A 16,042-nucleotide genomic window follows, 5' to 3' on the forward strand; every position below is an offset into this window, starting at 1 on the left:
TGATGGTTTGTTTGTTTTTTATTCCCAGCACGACTGGTTGTTACCCACATTTTCAAAAGGTTTAGAGCAGTGTTTTTCAACCTTGGGGTCGTGACCCCAAGCGGGGTCCCCTGAAATGTCTACTAAATGATAAAAAATTAAGTTACTGATTTTTTTCAAAGTAAAACGCCACATTATCTCAAACCACTGCATTCTTTACTTTCTCAAATATAACTAGTTATAATAACATGTTAAAATGTAGTTGTTTATATAGTCACTTTGTGCACTAATTCTGGCTACTCGTACCACAATATAACAATTATGATGGAAAAACTATTTCTAGAAAAAAAAAGTCTCAAATTAAAATCAGGTCATGAGCCAAAAAAAGTTGGAAACCACTGGTTTAGAGAATAACTACTGCAGTAAACTGGCTTAAAATTACCTTTTTTTTTTAGTTATGAGGTGTGAAAATTGTAGAAACACACTAATATTCACACCAAAGCTGACTTTAAGCAAGAAAATTTCATTTTTCATGTTTCCAAAACAGGAGGCGACAGACTCTTTGTTAGCATTAGATCTTTATTTCTCAAGTCACTTTGAAAGCTTACATTTAACTTGGGATTCCTCAAATGACACAAGCAAAGAATATATACAGTACTATAAACTGTCAGCTATGATAAAGGAGACCATATGTACACACTTTGAAGTTATTTCCATAGCATATGTTTTTCTGTAAGGTATAGATATTTCTTGCCAAAGGCAGGTGTCTGTATTCATAAAGCATTCCTTTGATCCATACTCTTTGCTGTTATAAAAATATCATATTTCTTAATTTCTCTCAATCCCTGTGTTGATAAGTGCGTCTTGATGCAACTCCTCAACATTATTGCTGCATTAGCACAGTAGTAAATTCTGGAAATCCTAAGTAAACATATATAGTAAAACATGGCTATTAAGCGACGACTGTTTTTTTTTTCCTTTGTTTTGTTCCTCTTTAAATACTTGATCAACACTTTCAAGGTTCAACAAAACAAAACAACAAAAAAAACTGATCTGAAAATTAATTCGAAAAAGGTGCAAATTCCGACTACAAATATACGGTGAGTGTAAAAAAAGGACATGGCACTTCTGTAGCAATGGCGCGGAGGTGAGAACAGAAATGCCTGCTGCGAGGAGGGTGAGGAATCAGCTGGGCTCGTCCTAATTGGCGCTTTTTGCTTGGCTGTAAGAAAAACACGGGGGATGCGGATGATTTTTTTTTTTTGCCTTTTATCGTCATGACCACCACTACATACTGCCAAAAAGGAATTACAATTAAGGGAGAACGCGGTAAAAACACAACAAATATCAGCGTTTAAGCCACAATAGTGGTTCTCCTGGTATTCGTCCTTATCTTCCACTTTTGACTCCATTTCAAAAGGAAGAATAAAATAGTCTAAACATTAGCGAAGGTAGCGGGCGTTTTCCCTCCTTCCACCACTACACAAACAAAGGTTCTGCCGCTAAACAAGCTAGCTTAGTACGTGTTAGTTCCATCAATCAGCAGCTGATTGAAATGTCGGATTTAAGCTCAGTCACATCAAAGTTTAAAAACATGAAGAAATGCCAGAAGTTTGTGCATCTTGAAAAAGGCAAGGCATGTTCCGTAGGCTCTGTTGGACCAATCTTTTAAATATCGACTTTGAAACTTGATCAATATCTACAAAATGCGCATGACCATTTTGTACACAGTGATTCTTTTTCTCATGTACAGCATGGCAAGCCCCGCCCCCAACCCACCCACCCACCAGCTCCCACTGCCTCAGAGGACATAGTCCACTTTAAAGCACTTTACCTGAGGTTTCTTTAAGAATGCTGCAGTTTGCCAGAACAGGGACACACACACACGGACACACACACACACACACTTGCACACTCGCAGCTTGCGCACGGTAAGAGAGTGTCCCTGCAGGTTTGTCATGCTTTCAGAGGTTCTGGGGACACCTGCATGGGGTCCAGCCGTGGATTCAAGGGGGAGATTCTTCAGAGGAGTATGGCATGTGTAAGGCCCACAGTCGGATGCTGTTTTCTCAGCCGCACACTCGGCTTTGGAGTTTTCGTTCAGCACAGCCTCACGTTTTTGACTGATCTCCCAAACTCCTCCTCTTTTAAAAGGACTTAAAAAAAAAAACTCAAGAGTTTGTCCTCCACTGTGGAGTTGAGTCATTTTTACAGGGAAAGATAGCAGCCTCCTCCAGACGGGAGGTCAGATGTGTTCAGCTGGTATTTAAAAACTTATCCCCTCCCCTTCCCCCCCTCCCCCAACCAGGCTGCGTGTTGGCGTGGGGGACCGAGAGCCTGGGAGGTCAGGGCCAGGGCAGAGAGCCGCTCTCTAAGTGGAGGAGGAGGACGTCCGGCTCGTAGCAAAGCTGAAAGAAAAGAACAAAGACAACTGTTTAGTCTGCTGGCATCCACTCTAGGTGAGTCCAACCAAAGTGAGCATCTACCTCTGCAGCCTGTGCACCATATGAGCCACCAGGGAGTCGGAGATGCCGGGATAGGCCTCCTCAGCCAGCAGGATGGCCTGCCGTAACTCATCCAGGACCAGGGGGTTCCCGTTCACCTGCTCCTGTCGTGCCTTTAACTGTTTTACAAGAGACAGGAAATGCATTTCATACACAAGGCCAATCAATGGCCACATTGATTAGAGCTGTATAATTAGTAAAATTTTATTCGCGATCACAATTGTGGTTGCCACAATTAAATTAACCTGATTGTCGGCAATATTAACATTTAAAATGTGGGCTCTGCTGCATATCAAATTAGATACTTTCTCAACCATTAGTCAGCGGCAGCTTTGAGTCATTAGGTGGATCGATGAGAGCTGAGATGTAATTGTTTCCAATGAGTGGCATTTCATGAAAGCATTCTGTAATTTATAAAGTTAACCCTTGGTACATTTTAAATTCTTAGGTTCATTTCTTTTTTTTAAGCGTAATTTTTATTTAACGCTTCATTTTGCACTGTAAACTCTTCATATATTGTTTTTTTAAAAGTAGAGCAAAAGAAATACAGATTTTTCCCTAACATGATAAATAATTGGATTATAATCATGATTACAATATTGATCAAAACAATCGTGATTATCCTTTTGGCCATAATCGTGCAGCCCTACGTTTATATAAGAGCTTTAACTTCCTCTTTAATTAAGAATAAAAGTTAAATCCTCTTTAAACTGACCTTGTAAACACTTAATTCTGGATGGAAATGGCAATTCTGAATTAAACTTAAATCTGAATTAGGTGGCTGGTTTAATTCTGAATTCAATAATTCCTCGATCATCTAAAAGCTTAATTCTGCTTTAAATGAATTCCGGTCATTCTGCGCATGCTCGTCCTGTCACGAAGACGCACAGATGTCAAAATAAAAGTGAAAATAGTTCTTATGTGTTGTCGTACAATGTAGCCGAAAAGGAAAGTCCAATCAGAACCCTTCCCAACCCCCAGACCTAACGGGAATTGAATAAAGTTGAATAAACCTGTTTGCTATGTACACCTCAATTCGGAATTACTATTTCCATGTAAACACGAAGCAGAACACTTTCATTTTGAATAAAAAACATCATGTAACCATGGCCATTGTGCTCTAGATGATGAGAAACATGAAAACAGAAGGAAGGTTGGAGTTCTTTACCTCCGCTAAAGCAGGAGAGATGACTGTGGCCAGGCTCTGTGAATAAGGCCTTCGTTGAATGTCTTTAGTCTGTGGACAGAGAGCAAAGCTGCTTCACTTCTTATCACCGTCATTTATTCAACCTGGCAACATTCATTCTATTATTCATCATGGCCGACCTGATCCGTCGCCCCGGACTGTCCTTCCCCGTTCTGCAGCTTCTTCGGGTCCTTTTCCCTAATGGTGAAGATCCAGTCATCGCTGCCAAAGTCGTTCCCACCCGATGCCTGACCATCCTGTTCTCTGATTGGACAGATATTTAAAAGGTTTCAAATATTCTCAAGGATGAATCAGAAGGTGTGTTAACAACTGGGTGAGACTTACGAGTCAGACTCGTCAGAGCTGGACTCGGTTGTCCTCGACTGCTCCGCCTTCCACCTCTTGTACTTGTCCACCAGCTCGGTAAGGTAGGATGTCTTCTTGGCGTGGCGGACGATTAGTTTATGTTTCAGCAGCTCTTTGGCAGTCGGCCTCTGTGGGGCAGGAGAGGAATGAACGATACGGTCCAGACAAAAACCAACGGCCGCATGAACACGAGTGTGCGACGTACAAAACTGGGCTCCTTGTTAAGGCAGGCCTCCACAAACTCTTTGAGCGGTTTGCTGTAGGTGCCCTCCAGAGTGGGGGGGTTGTTCTTTGGGATGAGGAATAAGACCTTCATGGGGTGGAGCTCCGAGTGCGGTGGCTCGCCTTTCGCCAGCTCGATAGCCGTGATTCCAAGAGACCAAATATCAGCCTGTAAAACACATTTCTTTCAATCAACGATTCCAATTAAAGGCAACACCCCTGCATTAAAACAGAATGTATAATCCAACTTGTGAATACAATAGCAGTGACACTATTTTACGCTGGTGATGCACCAAAATTCCAGCCACTGAAACACTTTTCTCACCGAAAAATGCAGACAGAAATGGGACGTTGTAAAGATGCAGTCAAGCGCGCGCTAAATACAGAAGAATTATTGTAAAAACTTGTAATATTGTCCCCAAACATTAAGTCGAGGGTTTGGTCCGCATCATATAGCTATTGCCATTTCAGGTGGGGGAAATCCATCTTATCTCTCCTAGTAGACATATACACACCAATTAATGTGAAAAGAAACTTGTAATTGTGTAAAATTGACCCAAAACAAGGACGTGAGAGGATACTCCATGTCATTCTGCAATTTCCTCTTGGTTTTGTTTAAATTGATTTCAAAAAATAACCCTAAGTATTGCCTGGTTCCATGCCATCATTAGTGTTTCTTACAGTGCGGTACAAAACTCACCTTGGAATCATAGGCCGACTGTTTGATGACCTCGGGGGCCATCCAGAACGGCGTCCCCACAAAGGTGTTGCGTTTGATCTGCGTGTCTGTGAGTTGCCCGGCAACGCCAAAATCTGCCAACTTCACCTCCCCCTGCTCGGACAGCAGCACGTTGGCGGCTGTGGGGAAAAAAAAAAATTAAAATAAAATGTATCCCTATCAGTTTGGAGAGCTAACCCGACTCCTGTCAACGTCAGTTATGTACACCAACGTGTTTATTTAATAAAGAAGCCTTTTAGTGAAGCACTCCGGTGTTGGCTTCAATCCCTCGGTGAAGCTGAAGTGATTTATCAGTAGTTGAGAAACGACTAATGGGCGTCGATACCATTAAGGTGCAGTGTAATGTTTGTGTGTGTCCTCTAATAGCAGGGCTGTGAGCCAATCAGACACCTTTGATATCCCTGTGGATCTTCTTCTCCGAGTGCAGGTATTCCAGGCCTTTAAGGATCTCCCGCAGGATGGTAGCGATCTGGGTCTCATCCAGAGCGCCTGGTTCCATCTTGGAAAGTAAAGAGATCAGTAGCTTTTAACTGAAGGGTGGCCATTAATCATCAGTCAGATCAAATCAAACACATGATGAAGTTCCCTCACATACTTATTTTTTATTGTCTGTCAGCTTTAGGTTCGTGGGTTTAAATAAGAGGACACAGATGATCATTTTAGACTTGTTTTGCTCCAGGAAACACTGACCAGCTCACAGCAAAGATTAGAGCAGAATGTTGTCAACAGATAAGGTCAAACTGAAGCTCCAGACCACAGTTCTTTTAGCAGCTAACATGCTCAGGCTGTGTGCTATGCACTTTCAAACAAAGTCGAAACTTTTAGCTGGTTTTTGTTTATTTATGAACAGGCAATATTATCTGTCTACAAGCTCATTCAGACATGTTCTAAGTAGCAGTCTTTATACGTCTTGACAGATAAACATAACCCCCGTGTTTGACTAAACAGTGCATTTTCATGTCAAATAGACATGAAAATAAAGTTTTTTTCCCCCCATGCTCAACAATAAATGGTTAAATTTGAAAAAAAACATTTAAAAAGTAAAACAACAACTTAAATTTGACATTATTTTAGCTTGAAGCCATATTTTAACACAAATACAGCTTCCACTTAACATTAAGAAAAAATAACACTACCTTATTTTTAAAGTAATTATTGCTATCAATTAACAAGGTTTCAGAGTTTATCCATTTCCGTCTCAATTCTGGATCAGTTTACTCTTTTCTTTATAGTTTTCTCATCTTAGATTTCCCAAAATCATGCCAAACATGCTTAAAACAGTTAATTAAGTGAACTATTGTTATTCATTTTTCATATTTCCACAGATTTGTGGCAAAATCCTAGAAGACCATGTAGCGCGAGATTTGACATGTTTGTTTGTTGGTGCTACACTTGCTAGTCATTAGATCACCAGTTTTGGAAATGCAGTATATTTGGTGCCATTTTCATTTCAGAAGAGAATTCAGTAATTTTCGTATGTTTTCTGCGATTGCGGAATATCCAAGGCCCTACTGTTGCAGTTGTCTGCATTTTTTTAAATTGCAAACACACACGCTTTGAATAGAGGACATGGAAGAACATTACTTTGATTGTAAGAATATGTAAAATATTGTTATTCTTATGCAGATGATCACTTACCAAATCCAGCGCTGAGCCTCCACCCAAGTACTCCATGATGATCCATAGTTTTGTATCCTGGAGGAGACAAGATAATACAAGATGACTTATGTTGTGTTCAGGCTTGGTGGGTGTCAGAAGTTTTCTGAGGCTAATCCTGGATAAAATGTGGATTACTCAAAGAGGGAAAGTTGGCAGAGAGGAATCATCTTTTTTAGTGGTTTTGTTTACATGAAGGCTGAAATACAGCGTTTACATCTTAGTCCTGTAGAAGAAACCTCACCTTGAGGTAGGAGCCGTAGTACTTGGTGACGAAGGGACTGTCGCACTGACTCAGCACGGTGATCTCCTGCTGGATGTCCTCGATCTCGTCCTCTGCCTCCTCCAGGTCTATTATCTTGATGGCCACTACCTTCTGTGTGCGATTGTCGATGCCTTTGAACACCTCGCCAAACGAGCCCTTACCGATGCGTTCCAGCTTGGTGAACAGCTCCTCCGGGTCGGCCCTGGCATTCTAGTGGGGGGAGGGGGGTAGTGACGGGTTGATTGGGCAGGGTGACAAAGCAGGGGAGGAAAGGGATGGCGGATTTTAAAAAACAACAGCACAAAACCAAAGAGGAACGGAACAGAAAAAAAAAGGACTGTATGTAAAGAACTAAATGTTGGGGAGCAAAGAGGACATCCCAGCAGGGGGCCATTCTTACTGGATGCATTAATTCACTCATCGCAACACCTTGTGTTTAAGTACACAGAGAGAAAGACACAGGAGAATAAAAGGGGGAAAAAAGTGTAACATTTGGATAACATGCACGTTAAAAAGCATTTAAATCAAACCAAATATCACCTTAGCCCTAAATCACTGCATTAGAACGCAGTCTTCATTTATTACAAGATGTTTTTGTCAACTGAATAATTTACACATTTTGAAAGTAGGCTCAGTAATAAAAGATCTTTCAAACTGATTATCACCGAATAACTACTGATAAAGTGTTCCAGATGCTGTATCGTCTCCCACTCTCATCCATATAAGAAGGGCCACCATCTTTGATTTCTTGCCCAAATAATCAGTGTGATTTTAAGTGCCACCCTGGTAGGGATTGTGTCAAAAGTGTGCAACTACTATCCAAACCCTGGGTTTGTGTGCTACATGTAGCATGTTTAGGGTTGAGAAAAAATCTGGATTGACTTCCTGAAACTGAATATTTACATGTTTTTGGAAAATATCACACATGATTTTCATATTTTCACATTAAACAGGTGGTTAAATATGAAGCAAATGTTTATATTCATGTGTCTGGTTGAATGTTTTTTTCTCTTCTGCTCGTGCCACTAAATGATTAATTTACTTGACTTATTTCACGCAGCCCAGTCATAAAATATATGTGATACAAAATACCTTTTAATAATCCGGATGGGAAAAAAGTTACTTATTTTTTCCTTTTTCCTCCTTAAAGTAATTAAAATAATTTTAAAGGCATGTCTTTAGTAGTTTATATAGGAGAGTAGACCAATATTTATTTGATTTGGTGCAAAAATAGAAGTTTTGCCTGATTTTGTTTTAATCTGTCTTTTGACGAAAACACAATGTAGTTTTATTTTAGTTATAGTTAGGAATGTAACGATTAATCGTAAGGCAGTTAAAAATCGATTCATAGGTATCACGGTTCATATTGATTTTCTGAAAATTGAATCGCAGTACTTTTTTAAACAGCAGAGGGCGCTATATATTTATCCTTCTCTTGTCCAAATGCTGAGGCGGTGGGCGGAATCCGCTACTACTTTCTTTCTGGCCACCTTCTACTCTTAAACATGTTCATAAATGATTCCTTACCCCTTTAGCACCGAAAGAATATCTGTAATATTACGTGAAAAAGTCACATTTTTTTTATTAGCTCTGTCTGCTAGCATAGCATCTCTTCTTCACTGCACAGAATATCTGCATCCCAACCGAACACTGGATTACCAGCGCCCTCTGCTGGTCCAAACAAATATCTGATGTAAATACAGTGCAATGACAAATGATAAGGCACAAAATAAATTTTCAGTTGCACTTTTAAAAAGAAAAAGAACTATTATGCGGTTTTTCATTGTTTACTATAGAACCAGAATTTCATTATTCCTTTATTTATTTCATTCAAGATTTATTTTCAGTTAAATTGCATTGTTTTGAATAGTTTATCAAGGGATTCTTTTGACAATGAAAAATAAAAGAAAAATAGTACAGTATTTTCTAGTTTTTTCCCCCCAAAAAAATAAAGGAATATTTTTCAATCATTATTTGTTTACAGTCCCATTTTGTAAAATAAGTCGTAAGAGAATAATATCGTGAACCCAGTATCGTGAATCGAATCGCATCGGGAGTTGAGTGAGTCGTTACATCCCTAGTTATAGTCTATTTTTTAGTCAACTAAGTTATGTTAAGACAGACAGATTTGATGTAATCATAATCAATGTATAAGACCACATGCTCTGGAGTTCTGATTGGATTTTGTCTCATGACAAAAACATAAATACATTTTGTATTTCTATTTAAATTAGTCATAGTCTAGTTATTGCCACTTAAATAGTTGATGAAAACTATAAAGAAAATTCTTAGTCGACATAATTACCACTGCAGAAAACAGACCAATGGGCCTCTGAAGTATTTCTTGGAGCAGTGAGATCTTAAAGCGTGCTGCATGTTGCGTAGTTCCAGCTCGCAGGGTCACGAGTTGTAGTCGAGTGTGGAATTTTACAGAATACTGCTCGAGAGCTTCAGGACACAAACTTAAATACAGACTCTCCAGAGGCGGCTATGTTGGAAACACAGGAGCAAAGTAAACTCTGAGTCAACCAACTTCTCCTTTGGGAACATAGAGGTCGATGACTCAGTTTTTAGGCGCTAGAAGTACCGTAACTATGTGTGTGTGTGTGTGCGATTATCAACTACAGCCACTATAAAAAGATAAACATTAACATAATGCAGTGATTTACAACCAGGGGTAATTGGGTGCATTTAATAATCAATCTGTGGTTAAGAAAATACCTTTACTAGGCAGGTAAATAATATATTTTATTAGAATAATAAGCGTCATCACCTGTATTAATACTACCGTGAACGTTATATGTATTTCAACAATATTCACTCCTCATGACAGTAAAATAAGCCATTCTAAGCCAATGTACTGCAATAATTAGAAAATTAATACCCAGTCGTGTTTAAAAAATGAAAATAAATCATGTACCCTACTGGTATAGTTTTGAAAAATATATAACAATCGATCAATTGCGATTTTATTATTGACGCTCATGAATTGATTCTTAAATTCCAAAAAACGATTATTTACATTTTTCAAAGTGTAATCACGAGTCCTCCTAATTTGGATATTTCACTTACACTGTACAATATTGAAGGTATTAAATTGGAACTGATCTTTATTAACAATTGAAAATTGGTTTGCAATAAAATCAAGACTTAATTAATCAGAACCTAATCTGGAAACTGTGCTGATTTACACCCCCTAACCAGTTCTAATATACTCTACTATATACAGTATGATCATAGGTAACCTTTCATTAAAGAAAATTAGGAGTTTCATCATTAATGTGCCGTGGTTTTCACTTCTATCTATAAATGATATGTAATGTATGTAAGGTACAGACAATATCCAAGTAATAAGTGACATATCTGTTAGTGCGGGAGCTTCATTTAAATTTTGGTCAATTGTGACCAACTTTGTGGAATAATTGGAGGAAAATTGCAGGATATGGGAAAAAAATGAACAGTTGTTTCCACAATTTGAGATGAATAATGACTGCCATCATGTGACGTAAGCAAGGGAAACTGCAAACCCAGCAAATATTGTGGTGTTGTTATTTTTTACAGAATGATTCGTGTTTTACTTGTCATTTTTACTTTATAAATGGATGCTTAGGTTAAAGGGCTGGATGTGGCCCCATGCGTCAAACTCATTTTAGTTCCGGGGCCAAATAAGTAGCAGTTTGATCTTAAACGAGCCACAGATTTTAAGCGGTTCAGTTTCAGTCTTGTCGGTTTGGCAATATATCGCAGTATTTCATTGAGCAATTATCGTTTTGATCCAAATAATGTCCAAAGCATTTTTTTTTAATCATGTTTTTTAAAGAAGAAAAAAAACAATTTAATTGCATGTAAACACCCGGTCACTAGGTGTCAGTGAACGCAACATCAGACCTTGTTAAACTACCGCACTCCTCAATGACTTTTTGCTTGGAAGTTGAGAACTCAACAGAATCAGAATCTGTTGTAGAAGCTAAAGATAAAAAATTTTGAAAAATGTAATTTGACAGTTTGATAAACATACCACTTGTTTGTTATATTGGTACTTAATTGCCATTAACTTGTTCTCACAAGTTTAAAAAAAAAAAAAAAAAAGAAATAAATTGTAAAAGTGATATTTGTAATTATTGATATAGCGATGTATATAGTATTGTTTAGTGTTGAGATATATATTGTATCGTGACATGTAAATCGTGAATCATATCGTCAGATTAACGGCAATGCACGCCCCTCGTCTGACCAGATAGTTACTAAATTACGTTCAAGGATTTGTTTATATGGGGGTCGTGAGTCATTAAGACAGACCAGTTGAGATTAACTTGTAGCTTGTTTGTTTGTAGCTTGTTTGTAGCTAATAAAATAGCAACATGGGGATTTTGGATGAAATGTAGAAAATGAAAGAGTTGAATAAATTAAGAGAAATAAAGTGTTGCATGTTGAAACTTCTATGAAAGTGTCTATTCGTATGGTTGTCGTACGGAGAACCCCCTGTGCTATTGGTACGTTTACCGAAGTACACGTGCGTAACGTCTTAGGGTTAGTTTCGGGTTATAACCAGTGTTGGGCGGTAACGCGTTACTTGTGCCCCAACGTCACTTTTGACAGTAACTAGTACTGTAACGCAATATATTTCTGAAGAAATACCATTACCATTACAATATAGTGCGTTTGTCCGTTACTTTTCTAGCTGCAGTGTACTTCCTGTTTACAGTGGAGCTACATATTTTTGCGGGATGCCATGCCAAACGCGGTAAAACAGTAGAAGAAGAAGCATTGTCAGCGTTTCTGTTTACATCACGTGCGCCAATCATGGCGAGTCAATGCAAGAACAGGACGAGCTTCTCAGAGCGGAAATACGCGCATTATTTTTGTCTCCAAAAGATGCATCAGTGAAGCTAAGCTAACGCTGCGACTGGATTTTAACGGACTGTGACTGTTATCCAGGGACAGGTCAGCCAAACTATTGCACCGTATGTTGTAAATAAGAAGCATGTCGCTGCTGCTGAGTCACTGCTAACAGCAGCTCATTAGACTGATATGTTTAGCATTGTGTAGCGGAGAAAAATGCTGTGAATTTGTTTTTCCACATTTATTTTCATAAGCATTTTCAACAGCAGAATGTGCACCTGGAATATGCACAGCTTACTTTACATTACTGTGTGAAGGCTGAAAAATGTATATTTGGAGCAGCTGTTTTGTGCTTTATATGCACATCATTTATAGTTGTTTTATAGCAGTTGATCAACAGTGGATTATTATATTATTACAGCACTAATATGAAGCTGTATGGACACAAATGACCCAAAATAAATAATACATTCTTTAATTATAAGTAACTCAAAAGTTACTTTTTCCAGTAACGCATTACTTTTTAATGTAAGTAATCAAAATAGTAACTGAGTTACTTTGTTAATGAAGTAACTAGTAATGGTAACTAGTTACTTTTTTTTCAGTAACTAGCACAACACTGGTTATAACCCAATATCGCAACAATTTTTAGGGTGAGGTTTAGTCTTAGTCACGTGACCTAAACTGGCCAATGAGGGGCGCTGCGTACAGATAGAATGTCTGTATATTGATACGGCAACTGTACGGCTAGCCACTGCCAACTTATATTTAGCCTATTTAAGTGCCTGCTAGCCCTCCTTATTATTTTAGCCTCTAATTAAAGTGAAACTGAACATTTAATATTGAAAGTGTCTATTTGTACGGTTGCCGTACGGACAACCGCAGTGCTATTGGTACGGTTACCAAAGTACACGTACGTAGCGGGTTAGGGTTACTTATAACCCAATATCGCAACATTTTTTTAGGTTTAAGGTTAGGGTTAGGTTTAGTCTTAGTCACGCGACCTAAACTGACCTATTACGTGACCTAAACTGGCCAAATAGGGGCGCTGCGTACGGATAGAATAACGGTATATTGATACGGAAACCGTACGGATAGCCACTGCCTTTAATATTTAAGAACCTCTTTTCTAACTGGTAGCTCTTTTGACTATACATCATCTATGAAGTGGCTCACAGTTTCAGAAAGGTTGGGGACCATTGGTGCACATCATCAACTCCCGTGTCGTGTATGTTTGGGTTTATACATGCGTAATGTCTAAAGCTAAGGTGATCATGGAGGCTTGTTATGATCCAGGTGTAGAGATGCACTGCCCTCCTCAGCACGGAGTCCTGTAGGTGTGAGTGTCTTACCTGCATCCCCGGTATGCTGCTCTGTACAGGAGAGTGTGCCATAGTGAGACTGCCTGGTTGTCAAAAGCTCCACTGCGTTGTTATCGTGTTGCCTCCCTGAAACAGCTGAGCCAGCTAACAGAGGACCGCTAATGCTAACGCTGGGCTGCAGCAGAGCACCGTTAGCTAAAGTTGAGACCACAGCCTCAGCAGCAGCAACACCAACAGCAGCTAGCAAGAGCGGTTCACCTCCAGCTAACCCTCCGTGCGTCTCACAGAGGATCCTCTCGCTCTAACGGTGCTGTCAGCTAGCTAACATGGTTAGCGGGTTAGCTCTAGTCAGCAGCAGACGACCTGACAAAAGCTCCGTCAGCAGCGGCTCGGAGCTCCGACCCCCCCACCCCCCGAACACGGCTCGGCTCCAGCCGCTCTCAGCGCAGCGACCCGGGATCCGTGCGGTAACGCGTCCCCGACTCCACAAATAGTTTCTGGGTCTGCGGCAGGGAAAGCTCGTCTGTGTTTTTGTTTCCTCGCTCACTTTCGTCCCCTAATCTCGGCCATCTTGTCGGTCCTGTGACGCCTGACTGGGCGGATCCGGATCCGGATCAGCGGCAACATGATCAACCCGATCGCCCATCCAAAGACCATGTTGTGTTTCTGAACCAGGATTCCCAAAGCAACTAAACATAGCTATAATATTAATCCTGATTAAAGATCATTTAAGCCAGACTTTCTTCATCGTGGGATAGAATTAACAAATGGTAACCAAAACTAAACAAACCTACGAAATCTAACATAACGTTGTTGTTGTTTGTTTTGTTTTGTTTTTTCTTTTTTCTTTTTTTACTAAATAAGTGAACAAACATTGACCTTCTAAAATGTTGGTTTTAGTAATGCTTTTGTTTAAACTGTTTATATTTAAAATCAGAGGTGAAAGTACAGATTATAAATATACACGTTACTGTAACTGAGTTGCTTTTATGGGTCCTTGTACTTTTTTTGAGTATATTTCTAAATCAGTAATTGTACTTGTACTTAAGTACGTTTTAAAAGACTAATTAGTTACATTTCTACACCCAACCGTTGCTATGTCTATGTTTTGTTGCTAGGATCCCCATAGCAACTAAAACACTGTTATAGACTACTGGAGCCCTTTGTAACACAGCTATAATATTTATCCTGATTCAAGATCATTTAATCCAGACTTTCTTTCTTTATTTTTAATGGTATAAACTTAACAAATGACAACCAGCATAATTTATTTATTTATTATGATTTAGTACCAATTTATATTTTAAATCAAAGATTACAAGTTACGTTCCTGTAATTGAGTTGCTTTTATGGGTACTTGTACTTTTTTGAGTATATTTCTAAATTAGTAATTGTACTTAAGTACATTTTAAAAGAAGTAAGTAGTTACATTTCTACACCCGAGCATTACTAAGTTATAATTTACTGTGACTACTTTTTCATTTCTATTAACATAGTCCGTATAATAATCATGTAATCCCATAGTCGTAATCGTATTTATTTTGAATTGAATTCATTGGTGTTATTTTGTTTAAAAAATAATTGTACATTTTGAAGAAACTTTTATTTTATACAGATGCCTTTGTGGAAAATAAATTAAGTTCCAAGTATGCAAGGGAACCACCGCAAGATTTATGACCAAAAATAAACGTGGGGGGTGAAAGTAGCTTTTACTTTGAGTACTATTAACACATCTGTTTAAAATCATATTGTCAAAGCCAATAGAGGTTTCCCATGCTGTCAACTGTTAATTTGTTACACAATTCCAAGGATAGTCAGATAAAATGGGCCTCGTCATTGAAGAAGTGGCTACACCCAATCGTTGCGTTATTGTATTACATAGGAAAACCCAAAAGGTTTTTAACGAGAATATAATTTAAGGTTATAACCAACACCATCTAAGTACCAACGCCTTTAAAGTTTAATAATACTGTACTGCAATGCTAATACCCTAATGTTGGTCAATCAGCAACAATCACTTTTCAAATGCCTGAAAAACACTTATTCTCGACAATAATCCATTTATTCACTTCAGAAGTGACTCAGCAACAATTACTCATAATTATGTTCATGACTACTCAAAAGTGTTGGAAAGGCCAACAGTTTAACTCACAGGTTTACCTATAATAGGGTGCACTTACCATTTTTATTACCAGGAACAAACTCACATAACTGAGAAAGATAGTCACATTTTAGATTAGAAATACAACAAATTATGCCTCGGTGTCAGAATATTTTTAAGTCATATACCGCCAATTTGCTTTGCTAAAAATATTGAAATGTAATCTCATTGTTTCAGTATTCAATACTTTTCATATCCCAAAAAACACGTTCTGCCTAAATTTACTCCTAAACCAGCAGCTGTTTTCAAACAGAACCCTCAAAAGTTCCATAATATCTCATACATTACACATTAATAGTAAGTTTATTTTACAAGAGCTTATTACCTTTAGCACAAGTATGTAGCCTATGCTACTAAAGCTATCAAAACAGAGGGCTACTTTAGCATTTCAAACATTTTAAACTGACTAACTGAGGACATTATAAACTATTTAATAAGTCCATGATTCAGTAGCTTCTGTTTCCTGATTATTTTTTACTCGGTACCTTTACTCAATGCTCTGCATTGTCAGTTATATCTGGTAATTCTACCGGTATTTATAAACTGGCATAACCAAAATGTAACCAAAACCACTTCCTTTGAAACTCTAAAACCAACCTGGCAACACAGCTTCTGCAGTTGTTCACTTTCCTGTCTCCGCTGCGCTGTTTTAGTAATATTGTACTTTTCTTGCTTACACTCACGTCATATTTCTCTTGATTTTTTTGAGCAATTCTTATTTAACTTGGGATAATTTGCAGGATTTGGGAAAATTGAGAGTTAAAAATTACTGCCATCATGTGAGAAACATGGGGAAACTA

At 38.5% G+C, this 16,042-nt stretch overlaps 1 protein-coding gene across 3 annotated transcripts; it reads right to left on the reverse strand.

Moving 5' to 3' along the window:
* Positions 1-865: 865 nt before the first annotated feature.
* On the reverse strand, positions 866-13,669 carry stk24b (serine/threonine kinase 24b (STE20 homolog, yeast)). 3 transcript variants are annotated; one of them, XM_028466948.1, is made up of 11 exons: positions 13,112-13,669; positions 6,897-7,127; positions 6,635-6,691; positions 5,387-5,495; positions 4,958-5,115; positions 4,241-4,426; positions 4,015-4,163; positions 3,810-3,933; positions 3,652-3,720; positions 2,466-2,602; positions 866-2,387 (listed from the first exon to the last, which is right to left on the reverse strand). In XM_028466948.1, the coding sequence occupies exons 1-11, from the start codon at positions 13,151-13,153 to the stop codon at positions 2,351-2,353; spliced, it is 1,299 nt and encodes a 432-aa protein (XP_028322749.1). In that variant the 5' UTR covers positions 13,154-13,669; the 3' UTR covers positions 866-2,350. The 3 variants fall into 3 exon arrangements, with proteins under 3 accessions (XP_028322749.1, XP_028322767.1, XP_028322758.1); XM_028466966.1 differs by lacking the exon at positions 13,112-13,669 and adding an exon at positions 9,223-9,395; XM_028466957.1 differs by lacking the exon at positions 866-2,387 and having other exon boundaries at positions 2,462-2,602.
* Between the last annotated feature and the right edge of the window lie 2,373 nt (positions 13,670-16,042).

The sequence above is a fragment of the Gouania willdenowi genome, chromosome 2 (assembly GCF_900634775.1).
Source record: "Gouania willdenowi chromosome 2, fGouWil2.1, whole genome shotgun sequence".
Lineage (NCBI taxonomy): Eukaryota > Metazoa > Chordata > Actinopteri > Blenniiformes > Gobiesocidae > Gouania > Gouania willdenowi.